Here is a 19,551-nt window from a genome sequence, read left to right on the forward strand (position 1 = left end):
ACCCCCCCAAGTGTTTTGCTAAAAGAATATAGATTTCATAGCATAAACTGAATTCTACATACATGGTGCTATTTAAGCAAATCTGCATGAACAGTTCACGGTTTATGCTGCTCCTAGCAGTCATGGATAGGGACAAGGTGCTATGTAGGGCACTGAGTTACTAGACACACACCCCTCCTTTGACTTCTAATTAAAAGGTAAAGGAACCCTGGACAGTTAAGTCCAGTCAAAGGCGACTATGGGGTTGCAGCGCTCATCTCGCTTTCAGGCCGAGGGAGCCGGCAATCGTCCACAGACAGCTTTCCAGGTCATGTGGCCAGCATGACTAAACTGCTTCTGGCACAATGGAACACTGTTTACCTTCCCGCGGCAGCGGTACCTATTTATCTACTTGCACTGGTGTGCTTTTGAACTGCTAGGTTGGCAGGAGCTGGGACAGAGCAATGGGAGCTCACCCCTTCGAACGGACTTGAACTACCAACCTCACGATCAGCAAGCACGAGAGGCTCAGTGGTTTAGACCACAGCACCACCTGCGTCCACTTCCTGTAAGTAGAGAGGCCTGTAACAGATGGATTGCCTACTTGCCAGCTCTTTGCTTTGACTGCTGCTTCTCTGTCCACATGCTGCTGCCCATTTCGGGGAGATGACCACTACACTCATACTTCTGCTGACCACCTCACTAAGAGAAGAACATACAGGGTCCACCATCTGCTCCCAACTAAGCCCACCGCACTGAGAAAGAGATTGTGCTGACATGAGAAAGAAATTGTGCTGAAGCTATTGGCAGCTTCCGCAAGAGCAATAAATATTCTGTCCACATGCTACTGCCTGCCTGAGTGGAAGAGGAATGAAGATGAATGAATGCCTCTCCCCACAAGATGAAGCTCCCTGCCTGAAGGACAGGGGCTGCCCACTGTGGCCCATGCTAGCCACCCGAGGGAGAAAAACTGGCCACTGTGATCTCATGCTGCCTATTTCACAGACTGGCCACTGTGTTCTCACACGGATGGGTCCAACCAGAAGGAGAGACACAGGCCATTGTGATGTCATGCTGATGTTGAAGGAGAGGGAAACTGGCCAATGTACCAGCCCACAGTTGCTGTTCACCTGAATAACAAGGAGACACTGCCTGGCACGCCAACACATTGCTCACCATGTTCATGAGAACTATGTCCTTTGCACCTTGGACCAAACTGGGGTTTTTCTTAACTTGCTTTTACTCTCCTGTTCCTGCATATTAGGTTCCCTTACCAGAGGTCTATAATAACAAGGTAATGAATCAACCCCATTTATTTGTAAAAGGTAGGTAGAGATAAAAGGTAAAGGACCCCGGGACGGTTAAGTCCAGTCAAAGGCGACTATGGAGTTGTGGCGCTCATCTCGCTTTCAGGCCGATGGAGCAGGCGTTTCTCCACAGACAGCTTTCTGGGTCACGTGGCCAGCAGGACTAAACTGCTTCTGGCACAATGAAACACCATGACGGAAACCAGAGCGCATGGAAACGCAGTTTACCTTCCTGCCACAGCGGCACCTATTTATCTACTTGCACTGGCGTGCTTTCAAACTGCTAGGTTGGCAAGAGCTGGGACAGAGCAACGGGAGCTCACAATGTCAGGGATTCGAACCGCTGACCTTCTGATTGGCAAGCCCAAGAGGCTCAATGGTTTAGACCACAGCGCCACCCTAACCCGGCTTCTAATTAACAAGAGTTGCCTACACATTTTCAAATTTCTTCCTGCATCTATAACAGCTGGTAACAAAAAAAGATATTTTTTAAAGAATGTTGAGATTTTTAGATCTCAATGATCATATCAATTTCCTTACACAGAATTATGAAATGCCCACTGCCCTGGTAATAGCTTGATAGCAATTACAGAAATAGAGAGGATGCTTGGGTTTTCTTACCAGGTTTCACAACTACCACTCCTACGCAAGCGTCAAAACCTAAGTTCTTAACAATACAATGATCCTGCCAAAGTTCAGCACTTTAAGACCCATTGGGTGGAATTAACTAACTTTTACTCAGAGCAGACCTTTTGAAATTAGTGGACTTAACTTAGACATGTACATGTTCATTAATTTAAATGTGTCTACCCTGTGGGACGCGGGTGGCGCTGTGGGTTAAACCACAGTGCCTAGGACTTGCTGATCGTAAGGTCAGCGGTTCGAATCCCCGCAACGGGGTGAGAGCCAAGTGGTGTAGTGGTTAAGAGCGGTAGTCTTGTAATCTGGGGAACCGGGTTCGAGTCTCCGCTCCTCCACATGCAGCTGCTGGGTGACCTTGGGCTAGTCACACTTTTTTGAAGTCTCTCAGCCCCACTTACCTCACAGAGTGTTTGTTGTGGGGGAGGAAGGGAAAGGAGAATGTTAGCTGCTTTGAGACTCCTGAAGGGGAGTGAAAGGCGGGATATCCAAACTCTTCTTCTTCTCCTGTTGTTTGGTCCCAGCTCCTGTCAACCTAGCAGTTCGAAAGCACCCCAAAGTGCAAGTAGATAAATAGGGACCGCTCTCCAGCAGGAAGGTAAACGGTGTTTCCGTGTGCTGCGCTGGTGCTGGCTCACTAGCTGCAGCTTAGTCACGCTGACCACGTGACCCAGAAGCTGTCTTCGGACAAGCGCCGGCTCCCAGCCCCTTGAACGAGATGAGTGCGCAACCCCAGAGTCGGTCATGACTGGACCTATTGTTCAGCAGCCCCTTTACCTTTACCCTGGTTAAAACGTCATTGAATACTACCTACTGATTTCAATCACTATATCTCTTCTGCTGAGATCAAGATAAGTTAATATCCGAACAGTTTTAACATTGGACACTTATCAATGTGTACTAGTTACACAAACAATATCTGCACTCAGTGTCTCCCCTACCAAAGCACCAGATAGTTCAGTACAATGTCCTAGATTCCAAGGAGAGTAGAATGAGCATTTAAGATTCCTCTTCTAATAGCCACCCCCAAAAGAAATCCTGTACAATCTGCTTCATGTCCTAAACTTAGCAGTCAGTCATCTAGTTCCAGATAAGTAGAATAGAGAACAGAACAAGTTGTTCCATCTTAGACCAAGTTGTGTGCTTCAAGGATTATTTTAAAAGGAGATTCTTTTGTAGAAAAGCAGATTCATACACACACTTCCTTCTTTCCTTACATTAAATGAATTAAGGGGTCTGGATTGTTGAAACAAGATAATATGCAAAGTCTAATATTCACAATGACATGCAGGAAGTGACATACTTGACAATGAGCTTAAACAGGTTCTCTTCTGCTTGTATTTCCCGGACAGCATAAAGATCTTTAAGTGAAAACTCCATGCCGGCTTGGTGGTTTATTCCATGTTCATAGTCCTTGACTTTCTGTCCTTTAGTGTTGCTGATAGAGTTTGCTTCGATGTATAACAGGAAGACACATTTATCATTTTTATTTCTGGATGCTCCTGTTAAAATATCACAGCAACAATCACATTATTCTCTCTATATGGGAATATTACAGTTTTAAAACCCCCAAAAAACACTAGTTTCAAACACAGGGTGATAATTCCTGAATACAAGATATATACAAGAACTATAACACTTTCAATAAAGGTAAAGGGACCCCTGACCATTAGGTCCAGCCGTGGCCGACTTTGGGCTTGCGGCGCTCATCTCGCTTTACAGGCCGAGGGAGCCGGCGTACAGCTTCCGGGTCATGTGGCCAGCATGACTAAGCCGCTTCTGGAGAACCAGAGCAGGGCACAGAAATGCCGTTTACCTTCCCGCCAGAGCGGTACCTATTTATCTACTTGCATTTTGACGTGCTTTTGAACTGCTAGGTTGGCAGGAGCAGGGACCGAGCAACAGGAGCTCACCCTGTCGCGGGGATTCAAACCGCCAACCTTCTGATCGGCAAGTCCTAGGCTCTGTGGTTTAACCCACAGCGCCACCCGCGTCCCAACACTTTCAATATACTGACCAAAATCAGTTTTGAAAACACACCACGATAACGATCTTGACCTGGCAATATGCAGCAATATATCGCTCCTCGCATGAGAGCAGCCGATTTCAAGGCACCGCTGATATTGCACAATGATCTCAGCGATAACGCTGCTGTTCCAATCTGCCTTTCCTCACACTAAGGGAGGTGAGGGCAGCTGACTGAACTCACTTCAAGGTACCGCGGAGCAGCTTTTCTCGGACAGCAGGACAGCAGTAGCGGCCACGGTGGATGTGGATCTTCTCTGGCTGCCCCCACAGACAGTGGCTTGATGCACAATCGCCCCCTCCCCTCCCACTAAAATCATGCAGTGGAGGTGACTCTGTTTCCTCTTCTCCTCTCACCCATCTGATCTCCGCAGCTGCTCCTTCCCTCATCCCCACGCCTGATCTCCAATTTCAGACATCGTGATATATCAGATTACAGTGGTACCTCGGTTTACAAACTTAATCCGTTCCGGAAATCCGTTGTTAAACCAAAGAACGCTTTCCCTAATGAGGCCTCCCACCGCCGGTGCCCTTCCTCTGTTCAGATTCCATTCTTAGACTGAGGTAAAGTTCGCAAACTGGGACACTACTTCCGGTTTTGCGGAGTTTGTAAACCGAATTGTTTATAAACAGGGCTGTTCTTAAACCGAGGTGCCACTGTATTGCAATGTTTAAGTGCTGATATATCACGATGTTGAAAACCATCTATTGCTCAGCCCTAATCTGTTTTCTAGTATACCTAAAATCCTAGGGGCTACCTCACATTATGTTCAAAAAATTACTTTGCAGAGGTAACTACCATAGAGCTATCAAAATTTTCAAATATAGGGGGTCCGTAGCTTGGCTTTTGAAAAATAAGGAGTCCTCACTAATTGAGACCCACTGCACTACACTATCGCAGCTCTCCCTAAGATAATTTCTTATTAGATTATATTCATGCATGTAGATACCATTGTCAGGTAGTTGGATTACTTTGGTCGCCTCCCCTCACTCTGCCAAAAACAGAGAAAACTTGCACAAATGTCAACATACAAAACTATGGCCAGTTATAGTGTACCTTCCTCAGTGTTTGACACTTTGACAATGCCTGTGACGGTAATCACATCTCCCGGAACGCAGCTGTCTACCAGATCCTGTGCCAGTTCACATTCTATGGTTCGAGGAATTCTTCCCGCTTCTCGCTGATCATCGGACATGAGCTCTTGAATCCTAGAATTATGTTATAATACTTTTGTATTCGTGATATTTGTCAGGGGTTGGACTGAAGATGAATGGTGGGGGATGTCCCCTGTTCTCCTGAACCTTCCCGAGAACAGGAAGACAGTATAGATTTAGAACAGTGGTTTGCAGAAGGGCATAGTTCAGAGGCTGCAGAGGGGAGAAGCTGTGAAATATTGGAAGAGGAACAGCAGGAAGATGATGAAGAAGTAGGGAAGAGACAGCTGACAAACTCAATGCCCTCGGAAAGCATTCCTGGACCCCCCCCCCCCCGAACCAGGCAGGCATTATGGGTAGTAGAAGAGAGAACTCAGAGACAGAAAGCTCAGATTAATCGGCGCGGGGGTGACGAGGAATAAAGATGATGTGGGGGTGGGACTTTACTTGGAGCAATGCCATCATGGCATAAAGACTACATTCCTTTGTCTCCCTCTATGAATACTGAATAAATTCCGTGGTAAGGACTCTTCGTGTTATCTGCTTTTTTGGCTGCCACCGGGAGAGGGAGAGGATTTCCTGAGCCTTGACAGATTACAGTATAGATAGACAAAATTTACACCCCCTGGTCTAAATCAAAGGAAATATGCTAAACAGTTATGGGGGATGAGTATCAGTGACGAAGGACAAACTAGGCTATTCACAATAGTCATCACTAACATCCCAATTTGCAATGGTAAGGTATTAACCATGCCCATTTGGGGGCCTGTGGATCCTGGGATCCCCCAGCCTCGCTCAAACACTTTCAGTTTCAATCCCCACCACCAGCAGGACATCTATACCCAGGAAGCCTTCCACAGACATATCTGAGGGCCTCTATTAGCATAAGAGTGGGCCAGGCCTCCCTGTCCCCCAGCAGAGCAGCGCTTCCTAGGGTGTCTCAGCTGAACAAATAACAGCTTTAGGACTGCAGCCTTCATTTGTGAATGGCTTTTTATTCAGCACAACTTAAAAAGAAGAAGAGGAGGCATATTACAATGAAATTATTTGATTGCCTTAGAAGAACATGGCCATTTCCTCTTACATGTCAACTTTTAATAAATACATGCAAACCTTTAATTGCAATCTGTATCATATGCACGCACACACAAACATCCAAAATATCATAGCTTTTTAAAAAAATATCAAAGCAAAACCGAAATATACTTACTTAATAGACTGCCAGTCCACAGTAACTGTATAAGGAGAACTTCTGTCAGGAGTGAATGATCGCCCATGACATTCAGGCAAAGGACACTAAAAAATGCATGTCCAAGTTAAGCACAAAAAAGTTTATATTAAATAAAGTCCTTAAAAAATCTTGTGGCACTTTAAAGACTAAAAAAAATATCATTGAATAAGCTTTGGTGGACCAGAGTCCACTTTATCAGTTGCACTTCATCTGCTCTACAAAAATTATTCCACAATATTTTTATTAACCTTAAAGGTGGCACAAGATTCATCATTTTTGCTGCAAGAAACTTAACATGGCTGCCACCCTGGAAACTATAATACTTGACGTTATCCCATTTGTTTTGGAGGAGCAGAAAGCTCATCCACGCTAATTCTCAGAGGCTTCAGCTTGCATAAATCCTTCTTTGGCAAACAATGCTCTGAAGATAAATAATGCTTTAGCTTAATTTATGAACCACGTATATAAACTGGGAGTAAACCAGAAGACGTGACAGGTTTATTTTCAGCAATTCAGCCTAGTTTTTTCCGATGTTAAGCCATTTCCCTTTATTGCCTGATGTTTTAAAGTCCCAGCAGTCTAATAATAAACGGTGACTAAAAAAAATGGTTTTAAAGTGTTCATTACCTTTGTAGGAAGAGTATATTTGCTGTCAGGTAAAGGGAAACTCTGAGTATTTCCACAGGCACTGCATATAAATGCCATCTTGGTGCAGATAGGCCTAATGTTACTGACACGCACCACAGTCCCACGCAAAGCCACAAATTTCCCATAGCAATTGGCTCGAATATTCCTAAGCTGAGTAAGCGGGTCATAGTTGTACACTCTAAAATAAAACAATATGGAAAATTAGATGACTGTCAGGGAAAACTAATCATGTTAAAATATACAGTGCTACTATGCACACCTACTTGGAACTAACTACTACATAACACAAAGGGATTTTCTTCAGAGAAAACATGCATAGGATCAGACTGAAAATCTCAGTCTGGCAGTGGGGCGGGTTAGAATCAACATGCTATTCATTCTAATTCGTGCCATTGATTTTAATGGAATTTAAGACTAATTTACCCAATATCTGGGAAATGCTTCGCAAATAACGTGGCATGTGGAGTTTGAGCCTTTCAAGGAAACTTGTTCTTTTTAAAGCAATAGCTACCTTGCGTGAATATATGGGACATTAATTATGGGTTCTTCATCAATGGACAGTCCTTCTTGTTCCTGAAGTTGTGCTGCATGTTTTTCAAGATCTTTGCTTAGCACCTATAACATAAAAAAAAAAAAATACTCAGGAAGCCTCGACCATCATATAAAGATGCTGGTAACACTGAACAGCATTTTCCAACCAGTACAAAAAAAATCACAAAGGTTTCAAGAATCAAAACTCTGCATTCTTAATTATCATTTTACACACACCCCTTTCTTAAATACAATTTTCTGATCCTTTTGTTAGGCACGATATTGGCTCTGAGAGCAGTTTTGTTTAATCCAAGTAAGAGGCTTGCTTGCTTATTTATTATATTTATTTACAAAGATCTCAGGGTGATTCATAATATAAAAACACGAGATGAAAGCAGAAATAGCTGAAAAAGAAACAACAAAATAATAATCCCTCTGCCACAAACACATTTAAAAGGCTGTAGAATATTAACCATCCAAAGGCTTGGTTGATGGGGAACATTCTTGCCTGGCACCTAAAGATAAGGAAGGCACCGGCTGAACCTCCTTGGGGAGAGCATTCTACAAACAGAGAGCCCCTGCAGAAAAGGCCCATTCTCATGTTGCCATCCTCCGGACCTGTCATGGAGGAGGCACACAAAGAAGGGGCTCAGATTACAGTGGTACCTCGGGTTACATAAGCTTCAGGTTACAGACTCCGCTAACCCAGAAACAGTACCTCGGGTTAAGAACTTTGCTTCAGGATGAGAACAGAAATCGTGCTCCGGCGGCGCGGCAGCAGCGGGAGGCCCCATTAGCTAAAGTGGTGCTTCAGGTTAAGAACAGTTTCAGGTTAAGAACGGACCTCCGGAACGAATTAAGTACTTAACCTGAGGTACCACTGTATAAACAAAGGGTCCAGGTCGGCTTATATGGAGAGAGGTGGTCCTTGAGGTACAGTCATACCTCATGTTATGTTTGCTTCATGCTACGTTTTTTCAGGTTGCGCCCTGCGGTGACCCGGAAGTACCAGAAAGGGTTACTTCTGGGTTTTGCCGCTCGCGCATGCGCACAAGCGCTAAATCGCGCCACGCACCTGCGCAGATACAGCGCTTCAGGTTGTGGCCTTTTTGTGTTGCAAGCGGGCCTTCGGAACGGATCCCGTTCACAACCAGAGGTACCACTGTATTGCGGTCCTAAGTCATTTTATGTCAAACATGCATAAAATCCAAGTTATAACATAAAAATAGACTTCAGACCCCTGAAACCAAAAGTTGAGGTGTCTTATGATTCCATAAGCTCTGCATTTCAAACAAGCAGCCAAGTTAGAAAATAAAAAACTCGTTAGCTGTTTATTTCTTTGAAAACACTCCAGCGCAGTCACAAAAAAATAAGTTTCTTTCTGCTGGCTCACAGAGAAAAGTATTTGGTTATCAAAATATAAGAGAGTGATGCAGAGGGAAGTTCCCTGACTAGTTCTATGAGAAATCTAGAAGTATGGGTTTGTCTTCCTTTCACATACACTTGTTAAAAAAGAACCTTAAATGACACTTTTTGCCTCTTCCTCCCACCAAAAAGTATATGCATTCAAGTCTGTGAATGATTTAACATTCAAAATTTTACTGCTCACCATGTGCTAGATGTATTTACCTGATGTATGGCTAGGCCCATGCAGTCCAATATCTTTTGTGGCATATCTCTTAATTCAGAAGCAATATCAGGCATTGATTCCATTAATTCTTTATCATGTGCCAGCTCTTTATAATCCACAAGAATACTTCCTTTTCTTTCTATTTCATCCTATAGAAGAGAACTGTGTGAATTTGTCGCAGTATTTTCAAAGGCTTGTCTGAATTGTTTTCAGAAAGGCTGCCAACACGGGATACAAGGTGTGTGAGAGCAAGAGGTTTAGCACATAAAGATCCTGTCAGAACAAGGAAGCTCACAAGAAGTTGTTCAGCTTCCCTCCAGTCCTGAAATTGTATTGACTGCTAATAAAGTTTCCTAATTGATTGCACACATATTAATAATAAATAGAAGCCTTGCTTTATGCCCACCAAGGCCTTCAAGACACATACAGTGGTGCCCCGCAAGACGAACGCCTCGCAAGACGAAAAACCCGCTAGACGAAAGGGTTTTCCGTTTTGGAGGCGCTTCGCAAAACGAATTCCCCTATGGGGTTGCTTCGCAAGACAAAAAAAATCTTGCATCCCCCCGCGGGTTTTTTTCGCTTTTTTCGCCCTTTCCTTAAGCCGCTAAGCCGCTTATCGGCTGTTCCGCTGATAAGCCGCTTAACAGCTGATCACTGGAAGCCGCTTGACAGCTGTAGCGCTAATCCGCTAAGCTGTCAATGGGCTTGCTTCGCAAGACGAAAAAACCGCTATACGAAGAGCCTCACGGAACGGATTAATTTCGTCTTGCGAGGCACCACTGTAATCAAATCATAAATGCATCCTAAAAATATACAGTTGAACACTATAAAACTTAGTAAGGACTCAGTCAGCAGCAAGGATCCAAACAGACCACAACCTCCACATCTGACAGTACAGGGTTTTACATATCTTCTAAAGGCCACTGCAGAACTTGTTAAGCCTTTGTAGGAAAGTCATCACCATGGAAAATATTACTACTTGTGGTTGTGATGGAAGCCTCAGAAGGGAAAGGTATCCAAAACTAGGTATCATTTACAAACTTGGACTACTGCAATGCGCTCTACGTGGGGCTACCTTTGAAGGCGACCTGGAAACTACCACTAATCCAGAATGGAGCAGCTAGACTGGTGACTGGGAGTGGCCTCCGAGACCTCATAACACCGGTCTTAAAAGACCTACAATGGCTCCCAGTATGTTTCCGAGAACAATTCAAAGTGTTGCTGCTGACCTTTAAAGCCCTGAACGGCCTTGGCCCAGTATACCTGAAGTCTCCACCCCCATTGTTCTACCAGACACTGAGGTCCAGCTCCAAGGGCCTTCTGGTGGTTCCCTCACTGCAAGAAGCAAAGTTAAAGGGAACCAGGCAGAGGGCCTTCTTGGCAGTGGCACCCGCCCTGTGGAACATCCTCCCTTCAGATGTCAGGAAAATAAACTATCTGACTTTTAGAAGACATCTGAAGGCAGCCTTGTTTAGGGAAGCTTTTAATGTTTGATGTATTTATTGTGTTTTAATATTCTATTGGGAGCCGCCCAGAGTGGCTGGGGAAACCCAGCCAGGTGGGCCGGGTATAAAAAATAAATTATCATTATTATTACAGATTATAATAGTGGAAGGTGGGGATAAGAGATAAGGAATGAGAAAGAGATCACATTATGAAGACTTACCTTATCATAAAGCTCTATTCGAGACACAAAAAATTTCTCAAATGCTTCAATCTTCTGAACAAAAGGGGAGTTGTCATCATATGCTGAATTGGACAATTTTCATTAGTTATTTAACATTTTTGCAGCTTTTAAACATCTTGCTTAGAATTCAAAAACACAATTTCTCTATTAGAAATTACATTTCCTCAAATGCCATCCTAAAAAAACTGGGCACAAACCAGCTCATTCTTTCTGGATTTTCTTCATAGCACACAAACATAGCCTTAGGTTAAGTGACAAGGAAGCTGTTGAGCGAGTAGCATTCATGAGGGAAATGGAAAATATCTGGTCACACTGGAACCACCATATAAAAAAGGGTTGTTTGCATATTGACTTACTGAACACAGCTCACATAAACCATTTATTTATATAGCACCATAAACATTCAGTGCTTTACATACAAAGTGACAAGATGATAAACTACTAGCAAATATGTACAAGTAAGCTCATTAACTTCAAATTGTCCTTTTTGCGTAAGTATGTATTTTATAACATACAGTATCAAGGATTTGGCTTCATCAGGCATTGAGTTAAAGAGGAGAATTAAATACAAGCCAAAATGTTATTCTATTCTTAAGCCATCAAGTCAGTTCTGTATATATCTACAGAAAAAGCTTACCTTCAGAGAAATATAGTTTCCAGCCTCTATAAGTAGGAATCTGATCCAGAGTCATCTGAATGAACTGAGGCAGAGCTGAAAAGCATTTCCCAAGAAAGTTAGTGATATTAGTCAATTTTCAGTTCTCAATTTTTCATAGATATATCTGCCTACATATGCTGCTTTCAACTGTTGTCTGCAATATATTTCCATATAATATCATTTTTATTAAATATTCAAATATATAGCAATATAAAAAGATCCACAAAAATGAAATAGCAGAAGGTAAATACACAAAGCAAGAACAATCATAACAAATGTGCCTGTTCTGTCCACAGGGTCATATTTACCACATATGACATTTATGCCTTCTTTCGTAGCATACCCTGTGGAATAAGAAACTGGCTCTGCCTGTAATATTTCATAATGTTTTATGCAGTTTTATTGTTTAAAGGCTCACTGGGTTCCCCTTAGGAAGGCAGGACAGGCTATAAATTTATAAATTCAAAGCAATAGATAAAATACAGTTTAGAACTAAAGTTATTTTTTAAAAGATAACAGTTGCTCATACAGTACACAGAGGCAACATTCGCAAGGGGTTCAGATTTTAAAACTTCCCTCCATCTTAAGACCACGATATGGCAACCCCAAGCTCCAGGCCTTGCATTATGTTATCACAGGACATGTTTTCTTTATGCTATCCTTCCAACAACAAACACCTTCCTTTAAAAAATAATAATACAAACGCAAATCACATTGTGGAATTAACATACCAGACTCTGACTTTCCAGCACTTTTCCCGTCTCCTCTCTGTCCACGTCCTTTTCCTCTCCCTTGCCATGCTCCTCTTCCTCGCCATCTCTGAAAGCCACCTCTTCCTCGCCCAGAACCTTTTCCTCTGAGTTCACTGCTCATCTCAGCACTCTTAAGGGACCTGAAACCAGAGTTAAACCAAAGGTCGTTGCTTTCAATTCATGTGTGGCAAGTAACATTACACCTTGCAAGTAATCCATATATGAAATGACCACTTCTTGTAGGTAATACACTTGGAGTGAGCTAGCATAGAAATCCAATGCACTGTGAGTAGAGAAGACACTTGGGTTGCAATCCTATGCAAATGTCAGAGTAAGTCCCATTGAACATAAGGGAATTTTCTTTTGAATCAACATACATTAATTACAAAATTCAAGGGCACATTAATTACCTATTGAAGACATTTTCATTTAAGAAGGTGCGACCTATGGAACAATTATATATCTGGAAAAATTTGTTTTAAAGAGTTTGTTTACATGATTATTGTTTGAAAGAATCTGCATTTTAGCCTGTTTCTGTGCTGAGCATCACTTTGAAGGCATTAAGCTGTGAAGCAGTTTATACATTTGTTTAAAAATAATAATAAATACATAGCACCAAAGGGATTTAAAAAAACATTCCACAGATAACAGCAGTACTGTACACTGGATAGGATACCTCGCATCCCTGAACCACAAATGCTCTCATTAGAGCCAGAGTTAGACATTATGCAGTTCTCAAGCATGGCCAGCCTATAATGTGGCCTACACCCATTCAGACTACAGTACAGGTACTACATGTTCATAGAATCTTAGAGTTGAAAGGGACCTCTAGGGTCATCTAGTCCAACCCCCTTTAACCAATAACAACCACCACCATCATCTCTTCTCATAGAAATCTAGCATGTCAGGGAGATATGCCTCATTTTCATTACCAACAGCATCACCCAGGGCCGGATTTAGGTTTGATGAGGCCCTAAGCTACTGAAGGTAATGGGGCCCTTTATATGTCCAGCTGTCCTTTGTCAGGAACAAACTGTCGCTGTTTTTTGTGTTAAATATATGTTATATGGTAATTTATGGACCCAGTAGGTATCTAAAGCCATTTGCACATAACAAAATATGCATTTTATCAAAGTAATTATAATTCTAGAAAGTCCGTTTCAGATTGTATGCTTTTCAACTAGTTTAATTGCAATCTGAGTGATTTCTTTACACTCTCTCTCTATGTTTCTTCTGTTCTTCTATCTTCCCTTTACTTTTGTGGTAGCGTTGTTCTCCCTCCGCTATTTTTACTCTTTATTTTGCTTTGGGTTTACTCACTCCGCAAGGGTTTTTTTCCCCCTCCTGAGTTCCCCGTTTTTCTCCTTGTCTTATTTCCCTTTGTGTTTTGTTGCTGCTGCTACCACTTTACGTTTATTTTGATATAGAAATAGAGATTTTACCGTCTTGTCGCTGCTCCAGTGATGTCTATATGGTAATTTATGGACCTAATAGGTATCTAAAGCCATTTGCACATAGCAAAATGTGTATTTTATCAAAGTAATTGTTAAACTGAAATATAATTAAGAAGTATATTAATAGTGAATTTTTTTGGGGGTCTAAAAGAGTGGTGCCCTGAGCTATAGCCTGGTTAGCTTATACATAAATCCGGCACTGCCCACACCCACCTGCCGCCTGGTGTGGGGCAACCCCAGAGCTGAAAGCAGCAGCTGCTCACCAAACCCCTTTCCACTCGCTCTTCCCTCAGGCAGCTTCCGCTTTTCGAATTTTGGCGCGCGCTTGACGCGTCACCTTCGTCGCCAGGCCGTCAGGAGGCCAAAGAGAAGTGCGCGCTCCGGTTTCTACGTCACCCAACGCGCCGGGCTTTCAGAAAGCCCATGAAAGGCGGCTGCCCGGTTGCTATGGGAACCGCCTCCCTTTCCCTAAAGATGTCAACAAAAGGGAGACGGCTACTGCGCCTGCGCCCCCAAAGGGAAGAGAACCCTTTTGCTTGGTGGGGAAGGGGGAAAGAGGCAGAGGCTGGGCTCCCGGCTCCCGGTTCCCCGCGCAGGGGCAGCCGGTAGACTAGAGCGCAGCCTGAGTTCAGACGCCTTTGCCCCATAGGAAACGACGGAGGGAGGGCCAGGGCCGGAGCCGAGCTGCGTTTGGGCAGCAGCATTTGCCGCCCCTTCTCACCTCCCTGGGAAATGGAGCGAGGGGGGGGGGACTGCAAAAGCAAAGAGATGGGGGACTTGCTGCACTTTTCTTAAGTCCTTTTTTTAAAATTAATATTTATTGGGGTTTCAAAAAGGTTTACAGAAATAAAAAAGAGAAAGAAGAAACAGAAAAAATACATAGTACAAAAAAAGAAAAATATAAAAACAGTTGAAAACACATCCAACTTTCCATGTCTTATTTTCATTTGCACCTCCCTTTTTTGTATTCTAGTTCCATTAGTTATTTCAGCAAATCCTTTCCACCTTGTTTTTATCTTAATAATTTATCTTAATATATTATAGCTTTACATTCTGACCTGTTAACAATCCACTTTTACTTAATCCTTTATAGCATTACTACTGAAACCACATAGCTGCATTCCAGCATCCTTCTAACATTCTTTGATTTTACAATGTTTCTGTAAATAGTTTTTAAATTTCTTCCAATCTTCTTCTACCGACTCTTCTCCCTGGTCACTTTTCTTAAGTCCTATTCCTATTTGGCATGGTTCGTTGTACTTCGCTTAAAAAAGAAAACCCAAATTGCACGGTTTGCAAGAAATTTCTATAATGTGTGCGTGCCCCATGTACCGCATGCCATGGGTGCAAGCTTTTACCAAACAGGGTTTCTTGGCTAGTGAAATAAAAAAAATTAAGGTCTTATATATAAAATAAATGTTCATAACTGCATATACAGTGGTACCTCTGGTTACGTACTTAATTCGTTCCGAAGGTCCGTTCGTAACCTGAAACTGTTCTTAACCTGAAGCACCACTTTAGCTGATGGGGCCTCCTGCTGCCACCATGCGATTTCTGTTCTCATCCTGAAGCAAAGTTCTTAACCCGAGGTACTATTTCTGTTTTTTTTTTTTTTAATATAATTTTTATTAAGTTTATAATATACAAAATCCAACTTCCAAACACTTATTTCCATAGATCTAGTGGACTCCCCCCATCTTCCGAACACTGCATTCTCTGTAAATTTAAAACATCTGCAAATTGTTAACTTATTTTAAACATAATAATATATCTTCCATTTTATCGTGATATCTGGTCTCTAGTCATTTCGATCCAAATCCATTGTTTTAGTTTCAACACAATAAAATTATTTCATTACACCACTTCTGTCTTGTTGTTCCTTATTTTCCAATTCAAAAAATTAACCGATGCTGAAGCTATAATTTCCTAAAAAGGAGCATTTTTTAACATTCATACAACTTATAATGCCTTTTCAAATAGTCCTTAAATTTTTCCCAAACTTCCTCCGTTTCTTCTTCTCCCGAGTCTCGGATTCTGCCAGTCATTTCAGCCAGTTCCATATAATCCATCAGCTGCGTCTGCCATTCTTCCAATGTGGGTAAATTTTGTGTCTTCCAATGCTTTGCCATCAGGATCCTTGCTGCTGTAGTAGCGTACATAAAGAAAATTCTATCTTTCTTGGTCACCCTCTGGTCTACCATGCCCAGGAGGAAGGCCTCCGGTTTCTTGGGTAAGGTAAATCTAAGTACCTTTTTTAGTTCATTATGTATCATCTCCCAGAAGGCCTTCACCTTCGGGCAGGTCCACCAGAGGTGTAAGAATGTCCCTTCCTCCTCTTTACATTTCCAACATTTGTTGTCAGACAGGTGATATATCTTTGCAAGCTTGACTGGGGTCATGTACCACCGGTATGTCATTTTCATAATATTTTCCTTCAGGGCACTACATGCCGTAAATTTCATTCTGGTGTTCCATAACCTTTCCCAGTCTTCAAACATAATGTTGTGCCCCAAATCCTGCGCCCACTTTATCATGGAGGATTTAACAATCTCATCCTGTGTATTCCATTTAAGCAACAAGTTGTACATTCTCGAAATTAACTTAGATTTTGGCTCAAGCAGCTCTGTCTCTAATTTCGACTTTTCCTCCTGGAAACCCACTTTTTTGTCCGCTTTAAAAACTTCCTGAATTTGAGCATAATGTAACCAATCTCGCACCTTGTTTTTTAACTTATCCATACTCTGCAACCTCCAATTATCTCCAATTTTTTCAATTATTTCCCAATATTTAGGCCAGTGGGCCTCCATATTGAGTCTTTTCCGTGCTTTGGCCTCCATCGGTGAGAGCCACCTCGGAGTTTTACTCTCCAATAAGTCTTTATATTTTGACCAGACCATAAAAATTGCCCTTCTGACAATATGGTTTTTGAATGATCTATGAACTTTAACCTTGTCATACCACAAATATGCATGCCACCCAAAAGCATTATCAAATCCTTCCAGGTCGAGGACATCGGTGTTCTCCAATAAAATCCAATCTTTCAACCAGCAGAGGGCTGCAGATTCATAATATAACCTCAAGTCCGGCAGGGCAAACCCCCCTCTTTCTTTCGCATCCGTTAATATTTTAAACTTAATTCGGGGCTTTTTGCCCTGCCAGACAAATTTAGAAATATCCCTCTGCCATTTTCCAAAACATTCCACCTTGTCCACGATCTGGAGGGCCTGAAACAAAAATAGCATTTTCGGCAATACATTCATCTTTATAGCAGCTATTCTACCCAACAAGGAAAGTTTCAGTCTTGACCATGTTTCCAAGTCTCTTTTGATCTCTGACCAACATTTCTCATAATTGTCCTTAAACAAATTCAAATTTTTGGAAGTCAAGTGCACCCCTAAATACTTTACTTTTTTAACCACATTTAATTCCGTTTCTTTTCTGAACTCCTCTATTTCAATAGTTGTCAAATTTTTTGCTAGAACTTTAGTTTTTTGTTTATTCAGCTTGAATCCCGCCACCCGACCAAAGTCAGAAATTAATTCTAACGCTCTTTTAGTGCTAGAGGTTGGCTCCTGTAGTGTTAATACCAAATCATCTGCAAATGCTTTCAATTTATATTGTTTCTCTCCGACCACAATTCCCTGTGCCAACCGGTCATTTCTAATCTTGTTCAATAGCACCTCCAGGACTGAGATAAACAACAGAGGAGACAGAGGGCACCCCTGTCGTGTCCCTTTTTCAATTTTGAACTCCTCTGTCACCACGTTGTTCACTATCAATTTAGCTTTTTGTTCTGAATAAATTGCTTCTATTCCATTTTCAAACCCCCGCCCTACTCCCATCCTTTCCAAATTTTTCTTCATAAACATCCAATAAATGTTGTCAAAGGCTTTCTCCGCATCGATAAAGATCAACACCGCTCTTGTATTTGAATTTGTCTGTAAAAATTCCAAAATGTCAATGATGTTTCTTGTGTTGTCAAATAAATGCCTACCAGGGAGAAAGCCTGCTTGGTCCTTATGAATCACTTCATTTAATACTTTCTTAAATCTACTTGCCAAAATGTCTGCAAAGATTTTGTAATCCACATTTAGGAGTGAGATAGGACGGTAGTTTTTAAGTTGAGTTTTTTCAGTTTCTAATTTTGGTATCAACGTGATGAAAGCTTCTTTCCACGTTTCCGGTGCCTTCCTCCCCTCCATAATCTGATTGCAAACTTCCAACAGTGGTTGTATCAAAGAGTCCTTCAATACCTTATAGTATTTGGAAGTGAGTCCATCTGGTCCTGGAGACTTGCCTAATTGAAGATTCTGAATGGCGCATTCAATTTCTTGGAGCGTAATGTTACAGTTCAGGGTTGCTCTCATTTCCTGAGGTATTCTTTGTAATCCATTAGTTATGAGAAATTGATCCACCTCCGAATCTTTTTGTGGCCTTTGTGAATAAAGTTCTCTGAAGTATCTCTGGAAGCACTTTCTAATTTCCTCAGGTTTCTGAACCATTCTCCCTTCAATCTCTAGATTTGTAACTGTATTAAGCTTTTGTCTCTTTTTCAACTGCCAAGCCAGCAGCTTCCCACACTTTCTTTTCTGAGGCTCACATGACATGGACGCGAATCGACCAAATATGGATAACTAGAGGACTGGCACCTAAGACTAGAAAAGTGGAAATCTGCCCAAAAACCTGCTCCGACCACAATGCTTTGAGAATGGAACTGAGATTAAACACAACCGGATCTTTCAGATGGAAAATGAATGACGCTTTGTTAAGAGATCAGGAGATTGTTAAGAAGGCCCAAAAAGCTTTAAAGGATTATTTTGAAATAAATTTAAAGACAACCGTGGAAAAAAGAACAATCTGGGACGCAAGTAAAGCAGTTATGAGAGGGTTTCTAATACAGCAGAACACGATCAAAAAAAGGCTCTGGAATGAAAAGAAGGAGAAGATTTTGGAGAAAATAAGAGAAGGAGAGAAAAAACTGAGATCCAGGCCTAAATCGAAGGAAGTGTTGAGAGAAGTGAAGTTTTTCCAGGCACAATATTCGAAATTGATAAATCAAGAGGTGGAATGGAAAATTAAACAAATGAAACAAAGATCTTTTGAACCGAGGTACTATTTCTGGGTTAGCGGAATCTGTAACCTGAAGCTTCTGTAACCCAGAAATCAGGCGAGGGGAGGGGAAACTGCAGAAGCAAAGAGATGGGGGACTTGCTACTCTTTTCTTAAGTCCTATTCCTACTTGGCGTGGTTCGTTGTACGCTTAAAAAAGAAAACCCAAATTGCAGGGTTTGCAAGAAATGGGTTGCACTGGCATTGGCGGGACATTTTAAAAATGTGTGCGTGCCCCGTACCGCATGCCATGGGGGCAACCTTTTACAACACAGGGTTTCTTGGCTAGATTTAGGAAAGGGGTCAGCACACTTTTTCAGCACGGGGCCGGTCCGCTGTCCCTCAGACCTTGTGGGGGGCTGGACAATATTTTGAAAAAAATAATAATGAACGAATTCCTATGCCCCACAAATATTTTTTTTCAAAAATATTTTTTATTAGGGATTTCAACATAACAATTTATCAAAAATACATTATCCACACACCCCCCATTTTTCCCTCCCCCCCAAAAAAAACCCACCCTCCAACTCCCCCACCCCAGACTTCCCTCAGCTCCTCTTGGTTTCTCAGCACATGTTATAAAATTGTAAAGATCCTCAATTTATCTATATGTTACCAATAGAAAATTTGTGTTTATTCAAAACTTGCCAAGGAGTCCAGTTCATTTTGTTACTTCTTTAAATACTTTGTAAAAGGTTCCCATTCTTCTTTAAAGTCAGTTATCCTTGTCAATTATGTGTCAATTT

General features: G+C 41.9%; 1 protein-coding gene across 3 annotated transcripts in view; it reads right to left on the reverse strand.

Moving 5' to 3' along the window:
- The window catches only part of MCM8 (minichromosome maintenance 8 homologous recombination repair factor), a 38,817-nt gene extending 24,762 nt beyond the window's left edge, over nucleotides 1-14,055 (reverse strand). Inside the window, exons 1-10 of one of the 3 annotated variants that reach the window (XM_081906160.1) lie at nucleotides 13,910-14,044; nucleotides 12,222-12,382; nucleotides 11,470-11,544; nucleotides 10,812-10,894; nucleotides 9,145-9,294; nucleotides 7,496-7,599; nucleotides 6,964-7,162; nucleotides 6,316-6,401; nucleotides 5,008-5,159; nucleotides 3,229-3,427 (exon numbers count right to left, since the gene is read on the reverse strand). In XM_081906160.1, coding sequence (XP_081762286.1) covers nucleotides 3,229-3,427; nucleotides 5,008-5,159; nucleotides 6,316-6,401; nucleotides 6,964-7,162; nucleotides 7,496-7,599; nucleotides 9,145-9,294; nucleotides 10,812-10,894; nucleotides 11,470-11,544; nucleotides 12,222-12,363 — 1,190 coding nt within the window. In that variant the 5' untranslated portion in view covers nucleotides 12,364-12,382; nucleotides 13,910-14,044. Of the gene's footprint in view, nucleotides 1-3,228; nucleotides 3,428-5,007; nucleotides 5,160-6,315; nucleotides 6,402-6,963; nucleotides 7,163-7,495; nucleotides 7,600-9,144; nucleotides 9,295-10,811; nucleotides 10,895-11,469; nucleotides 11,545-12,221; nucleotides 12,383-13,909 lie in introns of all 3 variants that reach the window. The other 2 variants (XM_081906157.1, XM_081906158.1) reach the window with 2 other exon arrangements.
- Nucleotides 14,056-19,551: the final 5,496 nt, after the last annotated feature.

Source organism: Podarcis melisellensis (genome assembly GCF_964234715.1).
Source record: "Podarcis melisellensis genome assembly, chromosome: 3".
In the NCBI taxonomy this organism is placed as follows: domain Eukaryota; kingdom Metazoa; phylum Chordata; class Lepidosauria; order Squamata; family Lacertidae; genus Podarcis; species Podarcis melisellensis.